The sequence below is a fragment of the Labrus bergylta genome, chromosome 18 (assembly GCF_963930695.1).
Source record: "Labrus bergylta chromosome 18, fLabBer1.1, whole genome shotgun sequence".
Lineage (NCBI taxonomy): Eukaryota > Metazoa > Chordata > Actinopteri > Labriformes > Labridae > Labrus > Labrus bergylta.
In genome coordinates, this window is record NC_089212.1 from 22984655 (window position 1) to 23004365 (window position 19711).

A 19711-nucleotide genomic window follows, 5' to 3' on the forward strand; every position below is an offset into this window, starting at 1 on the left:
CCTTTTGATATGTTAACAGATCTGGGGAAGTCATGCTCCTCCTGTTTGACATTTCTGCATGAAAATCCCCCTTTGACCTTTTTTTTTTTTTTTTTTTAACAAGGCCAGCTGTTTCCTTATTCTACCCAGCAGCAGGGAAATGCTAAGCTAAGCTAGCCACCCTCTTGATCCAGCTGACATGATAGTGGAGTCAATATTTTCTTGAGGGGAAAAAAATAAAACAAGAATCTCCCAGAATGATCAAACAATCTTTAAAAGCCCTTCATCTGTCCATTTTTTTCTTAGGGTGGCATTTAAAGTTTAATGAGGACAGTGTAGAGAAATCCTACTGACGCTGTAAACTTTGAGTGTTCACTTGTGTCAGGTCACACTTTCAGACAAAATCGATTCACAGCTTTCAAAATGTTTTAATTTCCCGTCACTGCTCCCTCCTCCCTCCTCCTCCTTCATTCCTAAACCTCTTTTACCGCTCTTCTCCTCCTCCTCATCCTCATCCTCCTGCATTGCCCACCTTTTCCGCCCTTCCTCTCCTCCTTGCTTCTTCCGCTCCTCCTGTACTCTTTGTGAGTCCGTTTCCTGTTGGGCACAAAGACCGGCGCCGCAGTTTCTTTCCTGTAGCCAGAAGTCACACAGGAGTGGCACACACACACAGACACACAGACACACACAGACACACACAGACACACACACACACACACACACACACACACACACACACACACACACACACACACACACACACACACACACACACAGACACACACAGACACACATACATGCATACATACATGCATACATACATACATACATGGTGCATACATGCTGTACTGTGTATACACTGTAACAAATGGTCCAGTGTAAACGTAAACATTCACTCTGCTTTTTGAGACAGCTGCTTGTCTGTGTGTGTCTGTGTGTCTGTGTGTGTGTCTGTGTGTGTGTGTGTGTGTGTGTGTGTGTCTGTGTGTGTGTGTGTGTGTGTGTGTGTGTGTGTGTGTGGTCAGGCCAGGTTAGTCAGCAGAGGCTCAATATGTGTCACCGTCTTACGAAATGTTCTCGGCTATCTGCAGATTAAGGTCAATATGTGGCCAAGGCGTGTTCAGTGTGTCTTCACTTAGCTTCAGAGACATTTGTTTATTATTCCGGATGCTACCTCACATCCTGCTCGAGCTGAAATCATCCCTAAAACGGAACTAACAGCGAGTGTGAGAACTGACAGGGAAACAGGAAGAGGAGCTTCTCGTGTCTCAGTCTGGCACATGAAGGCACATCCCTCTGGTTTTAAAACTCTCATCATAGGGAGACTGAAACATTGAAAACATGAATGTCACTGAATTGTTTCCAATGAGGAGAGAGCAGCGTCTTTTTTTCTCGCTCTGCCTTTTGATGTGCAGTCGCTCTGAGCGCTTGGAGTTGAAAATCTTTCGGCTTTTTTCAGAAGGGCGCTGTCGAAGTCACCGGCGCTCTTTTCAAAATATGATATTCCCCTGAACTTTTGTCTCCTACGTGTCTTGTCCCCATGTTCTCTTTGCTCCGCGTCTGCTGGGGTAAAAAACGATCTCAAATATTAAACACAGTAATGAACAACAGAGCGGTGTCAGTCATACAGCGGCCGTTGTCAACAGACTGTTGTCATAGAGACAGGACAGACATGCAGCTGTCTTCTTCTCATCACACAAAAAACGCTTAATGCTAGCACTCCCAAGCACACAGCATTATAAGACAGCTAGCTTAGCTTAGTTTAGCTTGGACTAAATACAGGCAGCAGAGGAAAGCAGCTCATCAGGCTTCATCTGAAACTCTTTTTAAACTTCAGTATTTTTTACGCTTTTAGAGAGATGTTTCAATAAAGTGCAAATGTAGATGAACCTTGACTTCTTTTAAAACATTGTTGGCACTTAGCAAAATGCTCTTTTGTCTCCTTGTGGTAGCTTCATGCAAACTGTGTATTCCTGCTTATTCGAAAGAAACCTCTGATGCTAAAAGCAATATCTCTTTTCCTTTGCACTGAAGGTCATTAACTGACCTGTACGTGATCTGTTTAAATCCCTGTTTGGTATCCTGTTGTTGTTTCTTCTGCAAAACATGCTGACTGCTGTCTACACAGAAGTAGTGCACCTTTATATAACTGTATTATTCAGTATGCCTGATACAGCTTCATCATTTCACCTCCCCTGCTGTCCTCTCTTCCCTCCCTCCCTCCCTCCCTCCCTCCCTCCCTCCATCCTGAAGCCAGTGCTGCATTCCTGCTGCAGTAATCCACTCTGCCAGCTACCTGCTCTGCATTCTGTGGAGTCACTCCCCAGTTTTCACTCTTTTTCTTTCTCTGTTTACCTCCCATTATTACACACCTTTTTTTCCCTTTCGTCTTATCATTTCTGCCTCTCTCTCTCTCTCTCTCTTTTCTGTTTCGTCCTCATCAGAGAGCCACTGAGGTCTCAATTCAGCCGCAGCGGGCAGCTAATGCCAAGGCTCAGGCTGTTGAAGCACCGCCAAGCTCTGCCAAGCAGGCCCTGTATGTGTGTGCTCTGTTTGAGTATGAGATAGAAGTGAATGAGCCAGGCAGAAGGTTTTAAGGGCCATATGTTTGAAGCTATTAGTGCACCTATGAATCATCCTTCTATGCAGGCAGTTTTCATCAGCCATCGGGCGCTAAAATGCCCAATCCGTCATCGGCGGAGATTTTGATGATCGGCTGTCATCGCCTCCTCTCTCTCGGGTACAGTGGAAAGGACGTGGAAATGCAGCAGGAAGGCCCGGGAGTGAGGATGACGGGGCAAGGGGAAGGAAACAGAAGAATGCTGCAGCTGAGATGGGGGAAGGGGGGGGGGGGGGGGGGTTTCAGGTAGAGGGAAGACAAGGATGGAGAGTGATAGAAAACAGGAGAGAATGAAGGTATCAGGACAGTAGCTCATCGCCCCCGAGAAGCGCCACTGGATATTATTAGAGAGCAATTATCGGTTCTGCAAGATAAGACCTCTGTGGATAATTCAGCTCCCGTTTTGAGACTTTAAACTTCTGACCGTTTGTCATTGAAAGGATCAAAACCTTGAAACAAGCCCTACACCTACAAACGAGCTTGCAGCAGGTGATCTCAGAACTTGAAACTGATGCACGGTGGCTGCTGAAAACCTTCGTTTAACCACCTGGGAGACACCATGAGACTGATTGTTCAAGTATTTTTTTGACAGATTTTTATCCCTGGGTTCATTTGTTTAAGACAGGACGCCTTCTCCATTGATCAGAATCCCAGACGTCTGCTGACCTTTACATTTAATTTCCCACTCAAGACATTTCTCAATTCTTCAAGGAAAGCAAACCTCTTTATAAATGCAGTCTAATCCAACACCATGATTACATTGATATAACATAATAAATGACAGCTGGGAGTAAAAACATATATTTTTTTAAACCGGTACGATGAGCCTCCCTGAGACAGACTTTTGTCCTTCTCTAGCTCCTTCCATCTGGGATGAGTAGTAACGGATGTGTCCCCCATAAATCTCATCCCTCTACTCTGATAAGCCTGTTAATGCATTTGCGCGCTCCTGTAGCACCTGGTTACTAGTTACATTTCAGCAGATGCTTTTTGTGCAATAATTCCCTCAGGAGGCTGCAAGTGTGGTGTGTGTCGTTGTCATTATCTGTAATTAAACTTAACCTTTTGAGAATGTTTGTCGAGCAAAGTCAGGATTACTCGTTCAAGTTCAATAAGAAGCACTCTGTGTAACTTTATTTAGTCTGTGCAATCCTCAGTCTACTATATGTATCTGTTTTATTTTAGAAAGTAATACAGGGAGGGGGTAATGAGTGAGCATAAGGCCGAACTATCTCTGTCATTGTCTGTTCTTATCACTCTTTCTTTATCTCGCCCTTCACTTTTGTCTGTCTGCCTCGCCTCGTTCAGCCTGACTCATCCTCGTTCGCAGACTGTAAGTGCCCCGTGTTGACTGGAACAAGTGTCATCATGTTGTGTTGTTTTTCATCGTCCTCTTATCGGTGTGAAACGATGACGCACACACATTCCTCCCCGAGCGGTTTCATCGTCTCACACAGCAGCACAGATCTGCACGCACTCAATCAGTCAGTCGTATAACTTTTTTTTTTTTTTTTTTTTTGCCGACGTGTGCTGCTGATACCTGAGAGTGCCTGAACAGCTGTTAAACATCTTTAAATAAGTGTTGGTCCTGTAAGAGAGAGAGCTGTTTTATTGTGAGGTCAGTGATTGTGGACTTGTTCTGAAGCCTCTGATCATGTCTCTAGATCTCCTTCAACAGATCGAGTTTGTTACTTTGTGAGGGCGCAAAGAAGTTTAAGAGAACTCCCCTTATTTAACGGTCAGTAGCATTGTTCGTTGCAGCTTGTAATGTTCAAACTTGGCCCCTCCTCCTGGGCTCAACGTCCCAAAACGCGCACACTCACTGCAGGAATCAGTGTGTGTATGGAAAAGCTGATTGTTTAGAAAGCTAGCACAAGCTAACCGCCAGTGTTTGGCACCAGCCTGTCCAACAGAAAGCGGGCCAACTCTGCGTCCGCGTGTGAAAGTCAACCCAAGGTTCACCCTCGTTTTGGAGCTGTATCCACTCGGCGTTTCACCTCCCTATGATTTCATTTTGTCTTCTTTGCCGCTTCGTCCACGTCCGTCTTATTTGCTTGGTTTGAAATCGGGTCCAATCCCTGAATTGTATCCACTGCTGAACTCACCTAGGCGCTGTCATGTGTCAAAGTGGCTCCCCGCCCAGAATCATCCCGAGTCGACCAAAACATCAGAATCCAGACAGAGGACAGAGGACGGCGTCTCTCTTTAGCAAGATCCAGTTTTCCACCTTTTGAAATCTATTGGCCTAAAGGGCTGGTCGTCTATCTTCTACTCTCCTGATAAGTAATTTATGTTTTTTACTTTCTTCCCATACATTTAAATTCACATAATCTGAATTGGCTAATTCAGGATTTGTATTACTGTCACTTCCAGTAAATCCACTGAGCGATGCTTTTTGAGTTTCCTTGTTCTCTCTCTCACTCTGTCCTCTAATCATTTCTAATCACAGCTCTTATTAACGACACAGTGCTCCTGGAGTCTTTCTGTCTGTCGCTTTACAAGCGGGACTTCCCACACTGTGTAAGGATTAAGAGAGTTTGATGACCTTTGAAATCTGAAACGCTTTTTATACAAATGACTGATCATTAACAATTTATTGTCTCGTCTTAATCACATCCAAACTATTCAGCCGCAGAACTTTATTCTCTTCTTTCATAATCGAGTCAAACGATGTCGTTCAGTTCAGTTTTTAAATAACAGAATCTGCTCTCCTAATCAGGGCCTCACTCCTGTTTGCCCCCTGAGTCTTGTGTCGGGTGTTTTACATGTTTACAGTGTCAGTGACCTTTGACCCCGAACACAGAGGGCTGTGGGCTGAGGACATGCTGCAGTAGAGTTGGGTAATATTTCATGGAGGGGAGTCACACAGAACATAAATCTCTGTTCACATCAATACCAGGAATATTGCTCAACTTCTTTTTGTAAACTCTCGTGCATGTGAGCCACACAAATTAAAAAGCGATGTGTTTTAATACTTTAAAAACATTTTTTTTACTCTTAATCATGATTCCATTAAGCGTAGTAAACAAATTACTTTTTTTTTATTCGCAATAATCATGGACTACTTTGTGCCTATAGGTGCACCGTAGTAAAACCCCCACAGATGTTTCCAGCTGCTGCAGTGAAGGAATCTCTCCATCCAGTACTATCAATCCATCATCCATAACTCTGAATCTCTCTCCACCCATCCACCCACCCATCCACCCATCCATCCATCCATCCATCCATCCATCCATAACTCTGACTCTCTCTCCATCCATCCATCCATCCACCCACCCACCCATCCATCCATCCATCCATCCATCCATAACTCTGACTCTCTCTCCACCCATCCATCCATCCATCCATCCATCCATCCATAACTCTGAATCTCTCTCCACCCATCCACCCATCCATCCATCCATCCATCCATCCACCCATCCACCCATCCATCCATCCATCCATCCATCCATCCACCCATCCATCCATCCATCCATCCATCCATCCATAACTCTGAATCCCTCTCCACCCATCCACCCATCCATCCACCCATCCACCCATCCACCCATCCATCCATCCATCCATCCATCCATCCATCCATCCATCCATCCATCCACCCACCCATCCATCCATCCACCCATCCATCCATCCATCCATCCATCCATCCATCCATCCATCCAGCTATCCATAACTCTGAATCTCTCTCCACCCATCCATCCATCCATCCATCCATCCATCCATCCAGCTATCCATAACTCTGAATCTCTCTCCACCCATCCATCCATCCATCCATCATCCATCCATCCATCCATAACTATGAATCTCTCTCTCTCCATCCATCCATCCATCCATAACTCTGAATCTCTCTCTCTCTCTCTCCATCCATCCATCCATCCATCCATCCATCCATCCATAACTCTGAGTCTCTCTCTGCATGCCCTGTCAGATATTCTCTTTCCATCAGCTCATTTCATTGAAGTTGCCCTACATCTCGTTGGCTGCAGCTCTGCCAGAGGACTAGCTACCAACTGACTGGCTCGTGTTTTTCTTTAGCTGCTGTTGTAAGTAGAGCAGAATCTAATATCCCTCCTCTGGTCTGCTTCATGGTCGCAGCAACAGTTTCTGTTTGATGTAATCCTGCGTGTAGAGCTGCTTTCTGATCAAGTACATGCTCTACTTTTTTCTGTTATGCCACCAAGATCAGGAGCCAGGCAGGAAGGCTCAGAGGGCTTTGAGTTTGATTCAACGTCTTCAAAGTTACATCTGCAATTAGGTCAAAAACAGACGAGCCAAGAAATGTATGTGTAGAAGCATCACACTGATTCCTGCCTTACAGCCTCTTCCTCATTCCCTTCACCATATTCCCCTCCCTCTTATCTTCTTATCATGCCCCCTAATATAAGCCGGGGCGGGTTTTAAGCCCCAGCAACAAGACTCTTGATCTAGGTGGACAGGGAAGGGGAGGATAGACCTAGAAAAGACTCTGGGCTAAGTTGATGGAAGGACGTGACTTTTCCAGCCAAGTTATAAAACTTAAAATCGACAATGATGTTGGTTGACTTTGACGTTTCCTCGCTCGCCTGAAAGTCGTGTCAAGGTTCATCCCACTTTATTTGTGATTGAGATTAAGTTTGCAGGTTTCTGTGTGTGTGTTTTCTTTTTTAAAGATTTTTTTGGGGGATTTTTGTGCCTTTAATGGAGGTAGGACAGTGGATAGAGTCGGAAATCAGGGAGAGAGCGAGTAGGGAATGACATTCAGGAAAGGAGCCACAGGTGGGATTCGAAGCTGGGACGCCCGCTTGGAGGACCATAGCCTCAATACATGGGGCGCACTAACCACTGCGCCACCAGCGCCCCTTATTTTGTGTGTTTAATACATTGAATAGTTGCTCGTCGGCTGTAGTCTTTGCGGTGTGTTCAAGTGCAATTTTTCGGCCAGGACAAAGGCGTTGTGTCGGCCTTCGTTGCCACTGGTTCTTTGCCCTCTGCTTGGTGTGTCAGGTCCTTAACAGAGGAAAAACTGTGATTGTTTCATCCATTTTTATTCAGCTTTCAGTCTCATTTCAAACAAAATTAAAAGGAAAGAAAGGGAAATAATGTGACTGAGAAATAGCTTCAGATTGACAGGACCTGCTTTGTCTTTTAAAGGGTATGTGGTAAACTTGCATGTCTTCAAGTTAAATAAACAAATCTATTCTTCTGCCAGAGATGACATTTGTTTACCCACAATATCACCACATTTTAATACTTGAATATGAGTGGTCACGTCACCCCAGGAAGTTTAGGAAATATCCAACGACATAAGGTATACATCCCCATCCCAGTTTATCTCCATGTAATGAACCAGCTTTTTGAACTTTCATTCCTTACACGTTTTTCTGCCCTTCATTTCTTACCATTTCTCCAGGAAAGGTGCAAGTCTGTAAGGGTGGGGGAAAAAAAGCAGAAAAGAGTGACATGACAGCACAGGAAAAGACAAACCGAACATTATGGGATGCTGGTTTTCTCTTTCTTGGAAAAACGGGGGGAGAAAAAAAAACAGCCAAGCATCAAGTCTCCACCATCTTGTGGCTTCAAGTTCTGCGCCAGCATCCACTGCTCACACAAACACACGCTCGCGCACACGAGGAATTTGAAACACATTCATGTACGCAAACTGACAGTAACCCCCCCCTACATGAAGATGTGGTTAAGACATTTTGATTGGACTTGGGCCCCTTTTATTAACTACCGTTTATGAGGCAGAAGAGCTTCAAACCCATACGTTCCAAACCTAACGTCAAGTGCAAGAAAGAGGGGGATTTTTTTTTTCTTTTTCTTTCCTTCTCACTTTCATGGAGAGAACAGAATGTACTGAAGGCAGCAGGCAGGCAGGCAGGCAGGAAGAGAGTGGCTAAAGCCCTAATGATATGGTGTATGATTGTAACCTTGGTTTTTGTGTGCGAGTGTGTGTTTGAGAGGGAGAACGAGCAGAGGGGATCGGCCTCCTCTTCAACGTTTTAACTTGTACTTCCAAGTCAGTTTGGCAACTTTTGGTGGAGGACAAAATGTAGCCCCTCTGGGGTTTTTTTTTTTGTCTTTGTCCTTCCCCTCTTCTCAAGTGCATCACTTCCCAGCTCTGCCATTATAAGTTTAACCATTTTTGAACACAAACCTTCCCTCATTTTCACTTTTTAGATGTGAAAAATGTAACGAGAGTGAAATTCACTTTTAGAGATCTAGAGATTCTCTTCAGAAGACGGTTGTCCGGATTTTTGGTTTGACCAGTTTTCTGCCTTCACCACCTTCAGCAACGGGACAGGTATCGCAGAACCAGTTCAGACCTGCAGATTTAGAGATGTTGATGTTTCCACCTCAAGGCATAGACAGTTAAGTAGTGCAGTGTTTTCAGTTCATTTAAACTTAGCAGTTGATTTAGTTTACACACCCCTGACACTACTCTGTGGTTATCCAATGGGTTCCAAGCATAAATGCAGCTGGCAAAACATAAATATGATGACTGGAGGAGACAAGATGGCGCCGCTCACTGGATTGGTAGCAACAGCTTCCATGAGTGTTTTTGAAAAAAAATAAAAAAGTCCCTGGTCATGCTGTACCTCAGAGCGTCTTATCCGGTTGTGGATATCCCACCTGTCCTTATAAGGAAGCTCTTGCTCGGGTCATTCATCCTGTGTGGAAGAAGAGAAACCGCGTCCGGTGCTCTCTAATCACAGAACCTCGTACACACATTCAGGCAGAGATCGTTTAAAGCTAAGGGAATTCTGGATGCTTACGTTCTCGTACCAATGACACTGGGAGAGCAGAAGTTAGTGACGGGTCAAACAGAGAACTTCCTGTCCATATTTCAGGAAGTGAAAGGTGCTAGAGTCACAGCCCTGGTAGTCAGGGATCATTTTAAGCAGTTTTGAGTGCACTTGGGGTCATGTGTTTTACAACACATCCCGTAAAAGCTTAGATAATATTCTGAAATTCAAACATCTTCACTCATGTATGCCACATGTTTGGGGCAATGACAAGAATCTGTTCGGAAACTGTCGTCCAATTTGTCCTGATTCAACTGATATTTAAAGCAAAATCTGTTCATATACTCCCCGGGACTTCTCAGAGAGAAAGCTTGGGAGAGTGTCTTAGTGGCTTGCTCAAGAGCATACAGTAAGGGGGGGTGAGGTGAGGGGGGCAGTGCCCTGGTTAGACCAGCATCAGGAATGTGTATGCATAAAGGGGGAGCAGTTTCCCCGTCTCACAGCTCCTGCCCTCATCCAGGTTTTTGTCCGACTACGTGCAGAACAGGGGAATACAACAACCTTCAGTTTGAGCTGATTCCAAATTCCCTCTGCATCCCTCTTCCTGTTTTGCATCCTTTCCTTTTATCTTTATGTGTTTAAGCCCTCACACCTATTACTTCTCTTGCCACATCCCTAAAAAATATGATCCATGAGCATCAAGGTGTTGGAAGTCAAACAAACAAAGGGGATATTAGGGTTCATGGAAACTTGTCGATGTGGGACATGGTGTAGGTCGAGAGTTTGATATCCTACACGCCTCCTTTCCAGCCTCCACCACCACCCTTTCTAATTTCCTTCTTTCTTTGGCCCTGAATGTAACTAATGAGATCCCAGCCCTGTGATAAGCGAGTCAGGTATGTTGATTGGTTTGGCAGAGGGGCTCCTTTGCCAGAGTCGCTTTGCACGCACCGCCGCCCCCTTAAAAGTGCCCACTTGGCCGTGCTGGTGTGCGTGTCTGTGAGAAATGGAAGGGGCGGGGGGGATGAGTGAGGGAGGTAGAGAGCTGGCAAAGAAATAAAGAGAGAATGAAAGGAAGGGTATAGGCAAGCTGCCAAGACAGGAGTAGCTGGACATAGGGATACATCACTTTTGACTAAGACGAGGCTAAACCAAAGCTGCTCCCAGAGAAGATAGGAGCTTGTAACCCAACTGAGTTAATCACAAACATGTGCAAGGCAAAATAATAAAGAAACACTTGAAGGGTGTTCATGAGTAGGGTCACTAGATTGGCAAATTACCATCGAGTTTTGGTGTCCAGTTTATCAACTTTTCTCTTGATGCTCTTCGTTTGCAGATGATTTTTTTAAGCCTTGTCAGAGGTTACATTTTCACGATGTTGCATAGTGCAGTGTGAGGAACTGCCATGAAGAGCTGTTGCTATTTAAAAAAAATGTTGTGCCAGTTAGCCGTTTTAATACACATGTGGGATTTTTATTTTTTATTTTTTTGTATCCACTGGAACAGGAACAGTCAGGACAGGTTTGGATCACAGCGCACACCTCACCTCACTGACAACAAAAGAAAAATTGCTCTACAACTCACCTAACAAGCTCCAGCTGGGCAAAGCCAATGCAACACAAAAATGACTTTATTGAGTAAAGTGCTTTGGCACGCAAGTAGACAGCTAGGCGAGCAGAAAAAAGTGCCCCATTTGTCTTGTTCCCTTTCTCTGCCTTCAATCCATGTAAGTCTTATACTCCACTGAGAGGATTACCAAAACCACTAGACCTCATGAAAGAAGAGAATAATTAAAACTCTACAGCTAAACGCTTTGATATCACATTGTGCTTTTTGATTAAGTAATAGTTGCCACATTGGCGTTCAAAGCTTATTGCTTTAGTTTATGTTCGACAAGATGTTTAATGAAATGTGGGGAGAGTGCGGTTTGTTCTTTTTACACCAAATGAAACGAGAGGAAATATTTGAAGCTAGGCTGGAGTCGATCATAATAACAAACTGTACCTTGTATTATTGTGTAAACGCAGAGTTCTTGTAGATAAAACGGTTGAGGTTATTTATTGCATTGGTTGATGTTTTTACAGCAGTAAACGTCATTTTACTGTAGATGAAACATACTGTAGACTGTATATGCTGTGGTTTGTAGCTTCAGACAGGCAATGTTTGAACATGAGGCAGCAGACAGTGGGGGGGGGGGAGAGGAGGTAAAGAGCTGGTTTTTAGGGGGGGTCGATAAGTGATGATGTGTGCAGATGTTGTGTCCTACCCTCAGGTCGATATATTCCCCTCGTGGTCAGTGAGGAGAGCTAAGCAGAATCATTAGGGTTGGGGGAGGGGAATAGAAAAGGCCGCTACCTGAATCATGCCTGAGATAGAAGCTTGAGTTATGGATCTTTGGGTTATTGTTTATTTTTGTCTGCATAAAAGTCTCTGTAGCCTAATAAACACCTTCTTTTTTTTTCATCAAGTCAGTTCCAAGTGGCCATGAATGATGTAGAGTGTTGTTACCGGGCCTGTGATGTACTGGTTGCTGAGGGGATGGCTGTGTGTATGTATGTGTGATGAGGGTATGGAAAGGAGGCCAGTGTTATTGAGTTTTGCTGATGTAAGCAAAAGCAGGCAGGCAAGCAGAGATCAATGTCGGATACAACAGTAGGAAGATGATGAGTGTGTAAGTGTGTCCATCTTTGTGTGGAAACCCTTATACTCACGCACATGCAAGGAAAGCCCCCCCCCCCCCCCCCATGTCCTACAAGGGACAGGCAAGGTGAAATATAAGGTGCTTCAATCACAAAATGGAAGAGAGGTGCAGCCCGCTGAATATATAATGTCTCTAAAGGATACCTCCTCCCTAAATGGATCATATTAGTCATTGTTGCTAAGAAAGCAGTATTTTTTCTCTGTATGTGCTTGTGTGCAATGTGCAGTGTCTTTGGTATTATCTCATGGTTTGTGTGTCAACAATTCACTTGGCATGCTGACTGTGTTGTGATTCCCTCCATGTGCATTCCTGCTCCTCGCATACCGTGCTACGTTTTGAGAATGTAAATGACTGTCATTGACAAATTAGAGCTGACTTAAGTGTTATTTTCTCTCTCCCTCCTACAGATGACAGATTTGCCTGCTAAACACGACTCTGAGAGGACTTCAAAGTTTTAAAGGGACAGTCACAAAAAAAAAAACACCGGAGGGGCCGCTTAGTAAAAAAAAAAAAAAAGAAGAGTTTTCCTTTGAGCGCCCCGAGGATATGACGCCAGTACCACACAAATGTGGCCCTCCAAAAACGTTGTGATCAAATAATCTGAACAAAAACACAGACACAACACATTTAAGATAAAGAACTATCGCCATGTCTGACAATAAAGACATCACACATCGCCACCTGCGGAACAAGCTTCAGAGTCTTGGCAGGAAACTGGATGAACTGGAAGAAGCGACTATCAAGCTGCAGAAAGCTGAAGATGAGCTACTTGACCTGCAGGTAAAGACGGGTTCACTTCTGACTGTGTGTTTGTTTGTGTACTTGTGTGGAAAGACCATTACCAAGATACTTAAAATGATTAATGTGTGGTTGAACTCTCACCCCTCTACAGGACAAAATCATCCAGGCAGAAGGCAGCAACTCATCCCTGCTCAACGATGTGGAGGTGTTGAGGAAGTGTCTCTTGAAGGTCCAGGGAAAGGATGAGGAGGTACGCAAAGCTGAGGACCTCTGTCGCACGGTGCGAGAGAAACTGGAAGAGGAGGAGAGCCTCACGCAGGAGCTCAAGGCCGAGATTGAACGTCTGCAGCGGAGGATGGCTGAACTGGAGAAACTGGAAGAGGCCTTTGGGAAAAGCAAGTCGGACTGCAGCCAGCTCTGTCTGAGCCTCAACGAGGAGAAGAACTTGACGAAGAAGCTCTCGTCTGAGCTGGAGGCCCTCAAAGCACGTCTGAAGGAGTTGGAAGGGTCGGAGACGAAGCTCGACAAAGCTGAGCAGGCTTTGGCTACGGAACTCGAGAAACTCAAGGGGTTCACCCAGACGTTTGTGAGTGAGCGTAAGAGGCTACTAGAGAAGCAAAGAGAAGACGAGAAGACCATTCTGAAGCTCACTGAAAAATTGGAGCACCAGAAGAACCGCCTCGGTATGTCAGCAGACCCCGCTCGTCCAGATTTCATCAGGTCTCGAATTGAGGACGAGCTCTCATCCACGGGGCTCCTTACGAGTAAACTGGCAGGCCGCAAAAAGAGCATTGACTACTTGAAGATGTCCAGTGACATCGGTCTTGTGAACAAATCTGAGAACCAGAAGAACAGCAGCCTGGAAGGATCGCAGGAGGAGGACAATAAAGTAAAGGAGCTGACGCAGGAAGTGGAGAGGCTGAAGAACCGCCTTAAACAGCTGGAGATCGTAGAGGAGGATCTAAAGAGCTCAGAGTCCAAAAATGGCGAACTTCATGAGAAGTTCCAGGTTGAACGAAGCCGGGCTCGCCAACTGAGCGAGCAGGTGGAACAGCTCAGGACGCAGCTCTGCGGAAAAGGTGGACTTGGAAGAAATGGAACCAGTAACGTGGATAAGCTCGGCAATGGGAGCGCTAACGTTGGCCCCAGCGGCCCTGCTAAGTTCCTGGAGAACGGCAAAGCTGAGAATGAAGAGATCGCTGTGAAAGGCGGTTTCAGGCAAGAGAAGCCAAAATATAGGAGTGCCGCAACTGTCTCAGAACCGAGCTCCCCTAAACACAGGACCAGGGAGCGCTCTCCTCAGCACAAGAGAGAGACCAAGTTGAGGAGCAAAGACATGAGCCACTCAGAGGACAGCTCTCCTAAGTCTGTAAGGAGAGCCCTCAGTCCTGCTCACAAGACCAGAAGGACGCCTAAAACCCCAACTACTGCAATTTCATCCGATAATGGACTAAGAGACACAGGACGAGGAGCTGAAGAAAAGATGAGAGGAGCACCTCTCTCCTCTGTCAACACATCTAGTGATGCTAAAAAAGCATCTGTTCTTAGTCGCTACCCCCCAGCAGCCAACGACCAGAAGCCCCTGAGGACAGCTCACAAACACACTGATGGGGAGACTAAAAAGAGCAGATTAGAAAAGCTTTCAAAAGTATATGTTGGCAGTGATAGTGAATCAAACAACTCTGATGTAGTGCCCGAAAGTTCTAGTAACTTAAACAGTATTTCTGCTTTGGAGAAGGACACGGCATCTGCTTCAGATCAGGAATCAACAGAGCAGGTACAAGAATCTGTCTCCGCTTTGGTCGCCTCCAACCCTTCCAAAGACAATGGATCCTACACAGCCTACAGATCCCAAGTCACTCCACTTCTGCCTAGCGACCAGGGGTCAGAAGGTCATTCATCTGCCTCTGAAACAGAATCAACTGGTTCAAGGCCCTCTGAGCCAGAGCCTATAACTGAGACGACTACTTCAACTGTGAGCAGTAGGACCGCAGCCTCGAGATACCCTAGATACTCCCATGTCCATGACTCGCACTCAGAGGGATCTTCATCCAGGAGCTCGTTTGATGAGGAGCTCCACAGCAGAACACCGTTAGCTGAGGGAGGCCACCAGGGGGCGACGCACACAGCATCAGGGATTGAGATCCAGCGAGTCTGCAGCCCACGGGAGGCGCTAAGGTCCAAAGCTGTCATCAAGCCGGCGATAGTCGAGATTGACCGGAAGGAAATGATGATGTCAGAAGCTTTGGCGACAAATGGCAAACCCAAAATATCCACCAAGCCAATGGTGACCACCACGAGTAAAATGACCAGTAGTATAACCATCTACCCCAACGACCCAAGCTCCTCCAGAACCAGCAGTCGCAGCAGCAGCGTGTGCAGTGAACACATGCCGATCAAAGAACGCCATACCTCCACCAGTAACATCCTCATCGGTAAGTTTCCACTATTCTCCAAACAACACTTTCACTAATTTACTGGAACAATAGCTGAATGAAATGTTGGAGTTAAGAGTCCATCGTTTCCATGAGCAAACTGCCCATCTTTGGAATGCAACTGTAGTTCTGTGGTAACTCAAAAATCATTTGCATGTTTATGCTAATGTTGGTATGCTAACATGCAACCAGTACATATCACTGAAGTTGACTGATTTTTGCTTAAACACTTTTACAATCTTGGCTACATGTTTTGCAATGCTAACATTTAGCTACTAACATGAGTATCTATTATAAAGGCATGATACAACTGCAGATAGAAGCAAATTAAACAATATAAGAATAGATACATAGTAAATAAGAGATTATACATTAAGGATTTAATAACCACATAGGGGGTTCTCCAGAGCTGTGCAAATTCATGGCTGTGCAATCAAAGATATATATGTTAAAGTGCAGGAGTGTAGATACTGTTTGTTTTGCAGGTATTTTGTTTATAATCCAAAGAATTTGCCAAAGACTGCACAAATGAATAGAATCAGGTTTCTAGCATGGCTTAAAGATGTATATATTTATATGTAAGATATGTTCTATGTGTTGTAATTCCAAAGTTAAGCAACCAACAACAGGAATGACAATTACAAAGTCATGCCAAAAAATGTATGTTACATTAGTTTTGCGGTATCTTGGTTATAATCTGAAGTACTTCATCCAGACTTCAATAGCAATGAAAAGAGCCACATTATTTTAATGTCTTAAAAAACATAGTGGTACAGACTCTGCATTAGAGTCTTATCTGTTTATGTCACTTGTTTCAGTTTCTTTTTTTGAGTAGTTCTATATTTTTCAAAAAGTTTTACGATAAAAATATTCAGTGTGACTTTCCTCTTCTCCAGGCCCCAGCAGTGAGCACCATGGCAGCATCTCCATCCCATATGAGATCTCTATTCCTAAGAGTGAGATCACCATGCGATCATGCCAGGATCAGGACTGTGGGCCAGAGGGCCACAGCGATTCCTCATCCAGGTCCAAACTCCACAACACCTCCAGAGTGGAGACCACGACCAGCAACCTGCGCTGCAAACACAGCAGCGTCAGCCGGCAGTCCTTTGACGGGACATCGGCAGACTTCAACGACACCGAGTCAGGCTTCGAAAGCAGCAGCAGCAGCAGCACCACCACGGTCTCCAGCTGGAGACGCCAGAGGCAGATCCAGCACTCCCAGGAAGACAATTTACCAGACATGAAGAATGTGACTATGAGGAGCACGTGGAGGAACATGGGCCCTGCGTCGATGGATGAGCCCAGCCGAGGGAGAGAGGGGACGAGGACGATGGCTGATGGGGGGTCGGAGGATGAAACGGAAGCCGCAACAACATGGAGGGCTTACCGGGCAACCACCTTCGATACAGAAGAAACAATGAGCAGCTCAACAGGAGCCGGTGGGAATGCTGACGTGCAGAAGGGAGCCAAGCCATCCCCTGCAGAGGTGAGAGGATAATTCAATGTTTTTGTTTGATATACAATAACTTACTTTGAAAAGAAGGGGGAGCATTTTGTCTGGATGCATAACAGAGCTTTTATGTTGCTCCTTTTCCCAGGTGTACATGCGTCGGATAAAAAATAGAGATATAGAGGAGCCAGGGCTACGCCGTGCTAAGCGCGCACAGTCCCCCAGCGTGGAGGCAGGAGGCCTGGGAAGGGTCATACCCCATGCACCTATTACCTCTCAGTCCTGGGGACGCTCATATACACAACAACAGGTAGGAAACCCAACTTTAAAACTTACAAAAAGAAGATAGTTTTACAAAAAAAAACTGAACTTATAGAAGCTGTTTCTAGTGTTAAGAGTGTGTAGAATTTGTCTTGTAGGTGTCAGCTTTACTGCAGGAACGAGGATCAAGAAGAGGGCATATCTCTGGCCTTTATCACATATCTCCAAACCTGAAATTCTTATTCAGCCAAACATGTGCTACCTACGGCAGGTGCTTCAGCCAACTTTCTTTAAATCTTTGTGCTCGTGTCTGCGTAAGAGCATCAACCCTATTTTATCTCATCTACCTGGAAACGTTGCCCTCATAGTTTGTGTTTCACTGATAGGTTTGTCTCTTAGGTTCTTAGCAAGAGTGTCTGACCGCAGGGCTGAGCTCCTTACACGAGAGCTCTAACTTTTCCTAACGCCAGGCTCTGCTCTGCATTTTCAAGCTGAGCACAGCAGTTACAGGCCCTACTCCCTCTGTATGCACAAAGGGAAAAGGGTGGGATAGAAAAAACAAATTGTATCTTGATGGTATTTGAATTCATTTTAATTTGGCCCTTTTAGTTACTCTTTTTGTTCGCGTTGGAGGGGAGGGACATGACAGAAAAAGTTTGAGAACCACTAGTAGAAGATGTGACGGCCCTCTGGTTGTTCCTTCTCTTGTGTTACATGTAAATTATCTGTCCATTTAGCCTGACTCAGAGCACCTGGGCCCAATGCTCACAGTCACTATAAAAGCTGCCACCTTAGGCTGCTCAGACAGACTCTCTGCATGCGCCATGTTTGGTTTCTGCAGCTTCCTTTTCCATTTACATCACATGGAAAAACACACTTTTCACACAGCCACTCTCTCACTCTCCTGACATCCAAACCGCTTTTTTTTTTGCAATGTTTTTGTAAAATAAATCAGCATATTTAAGTTATTTTGGTGTCTCTCCTTGCATTTGCCATGGCGTTTGAGCCGGTGCATGACAAAGACAAAGTCATTCTCCAGTTTGAAAACAGTCACATCTGTTGGTACAACTTGACACAGAACTCAGAGAATGAACTCTGAGCTGTTATAAAACAGCCTCAATTTGTGTAAGAGTCAGATTGAGCCCACTGACTCCATGCATGTCTCTCTCTTTACAATAACATGCGAGATTCTTTACACATCTAAAAACTGAATAAATGGAGTGTGAGAGTTCATGGGAGTCGCAGAAAGATGAGGTGAAAACTGCAAATGGGCTCCGGTATTGCATTGCTTGTCTATTGGTGTATAAAATCAAGTCAAACGGCAGTATTACTGCTTACTCAGTGGGCTCCATGGCTACAATAACATGTCACTCTGTCAGTTTGACAAACTAGGCTGGACTTGAGGCTTTTGGATAAGATCTGTTTTCCTCCTATAAATAAACTGGATGTTGCCCAGGAGACACACACACACACACACACACACACACACACACACACACATGCATGTGTCCTCTGTCTCGTCAATCATCCTCGGTCACGTTTGCAAAGAAAATTCAGTTATCAGATTTTACAGCGCACAGAGATCTGATGAAGAAGTCTAGCACTCTGCTCGTAGTACTGTTGTTGTTGTTTTTAAGCTGTTGTGCTCAGATTTCAGAAGTTATGGATTCGGTTTGTATTGACTAGGTCAAGTCTTGAGGGGGTCAAGAGGTCATTGTACCAAATGCATGTTGAGCTGCTCTGGATGCATTGTCTTTTCCAGTTTGTAGCATAATGGGGTCGATGTGTATAACCAATGCTGAAGACCAAGTTCTAACATACTTTGAACATCACATCAGATTTGTTTTCTATGGTTTAACAAGCTGGTTCGTAATTTAAACCAATATTTTACCATGGTTTTGATTTTATGCAAAGTTTTTGATTGAGTTGTAACTGTAAATGTAAAATGAGCAAGCTCCTCCTGAGTTGTTAAGATTGTTCTTATAGTAAGGTGAAAAAAGTATTGTAGACTCAGGAGAAGTGTTGTATTGGCATCAGCACCAGAACTCAGGTTTCACCTGGGATTATTGTTTTAAATAGTCAAACAGCAGGCATTGTGCACGGCCTGTACTGGTTTAATGACCACTGGTTCTTCACACTGCTGCTCCTTTACATGTTCAAGACGGATGCTGGATGTCAGTGCCATACGTTCTCACAGGCACACATCAGTACCCCCTATGCACAGCAAAGACAGTTAACAGCTTTAAAATGTTCAGTTTTGGTAGCTAATCCAAAACCAGAAAAGCCATTGGAGAAACAGCATGTAGCATAGCGTTAGAGCTGTAGTTGGGTGAAGAGACCGTCCTTCTCATTAGCCTCCCAAAACAACCCTCAACGCCTCCCTTTATGTCTGATATAGAGTTCTAGAAAAAGCATTAGGTGGACAGGCATCTTGCTTTTGTCTCCGACTCCTCCCCCCCCTTTCCTCTCTCCTCCATCCCTTATTCAATCTGTCATCCAAGCCCTGACATGAACAAAGTGTTTTCATGTCCTCTGTCAGGGTCAGTGCCCACATCAGTTCTCCTACATGGCCTTGACCCCAGTTTTCCATTTTCAGGATGTGATCATGTATTCTTTCCTCAATTCAGTCCTTAATACTCCTGCTAACCTCTACCCGACCCTGTCCAAAATCACTCACCCTTGATGACCAGAGGAGCTACCTTTCATGTTGTCAATCCTTCAGTATTTTTTATTTCGTAAATTGTACACTTCTTCATGGGAATTCCCCACCGAGCCACTCAGTTAACATTGCGGCACAGT

At 44.8% G+C, this 19711-nt stretch overlaps 1 protein-coding gene across 2 annotated transcripts in view; it reads left to right on the plus strand.

The window, feature by feature from the left end:
• The window catches only part of luzp1 (leucine zipper protein 1), a 51602-nt gene that overhangs the window by 20899 nt on the left and 10992 nt on the right, over positions 1 to 19711 (plus strand). For both annotated transcript variants that reach the window (XM_020647980.3, XM_020647979.3), the window contains exons 3-6: positions 12430 to 12802; positions 12915 to 15198; positions 16095 to 16687; positions 16800 to 16961. In XM_020647980.3, coding sequence (XP_020503636.2) covers positions 12671 to 12802; positions 12915 to 15198; positions 16095 to 16687; positions 16800 to 16961 — 3171 coding nt within the window. In that variant the 5' untranslated portion in view covers positions 12430 to 12670. The remainder of the gene's footprint in view (positions 1 to 12429; positions 12803 to 12914; positions 15199 to 16094; positions 16688 to 16799; positions 16962 to 19711) is intronic.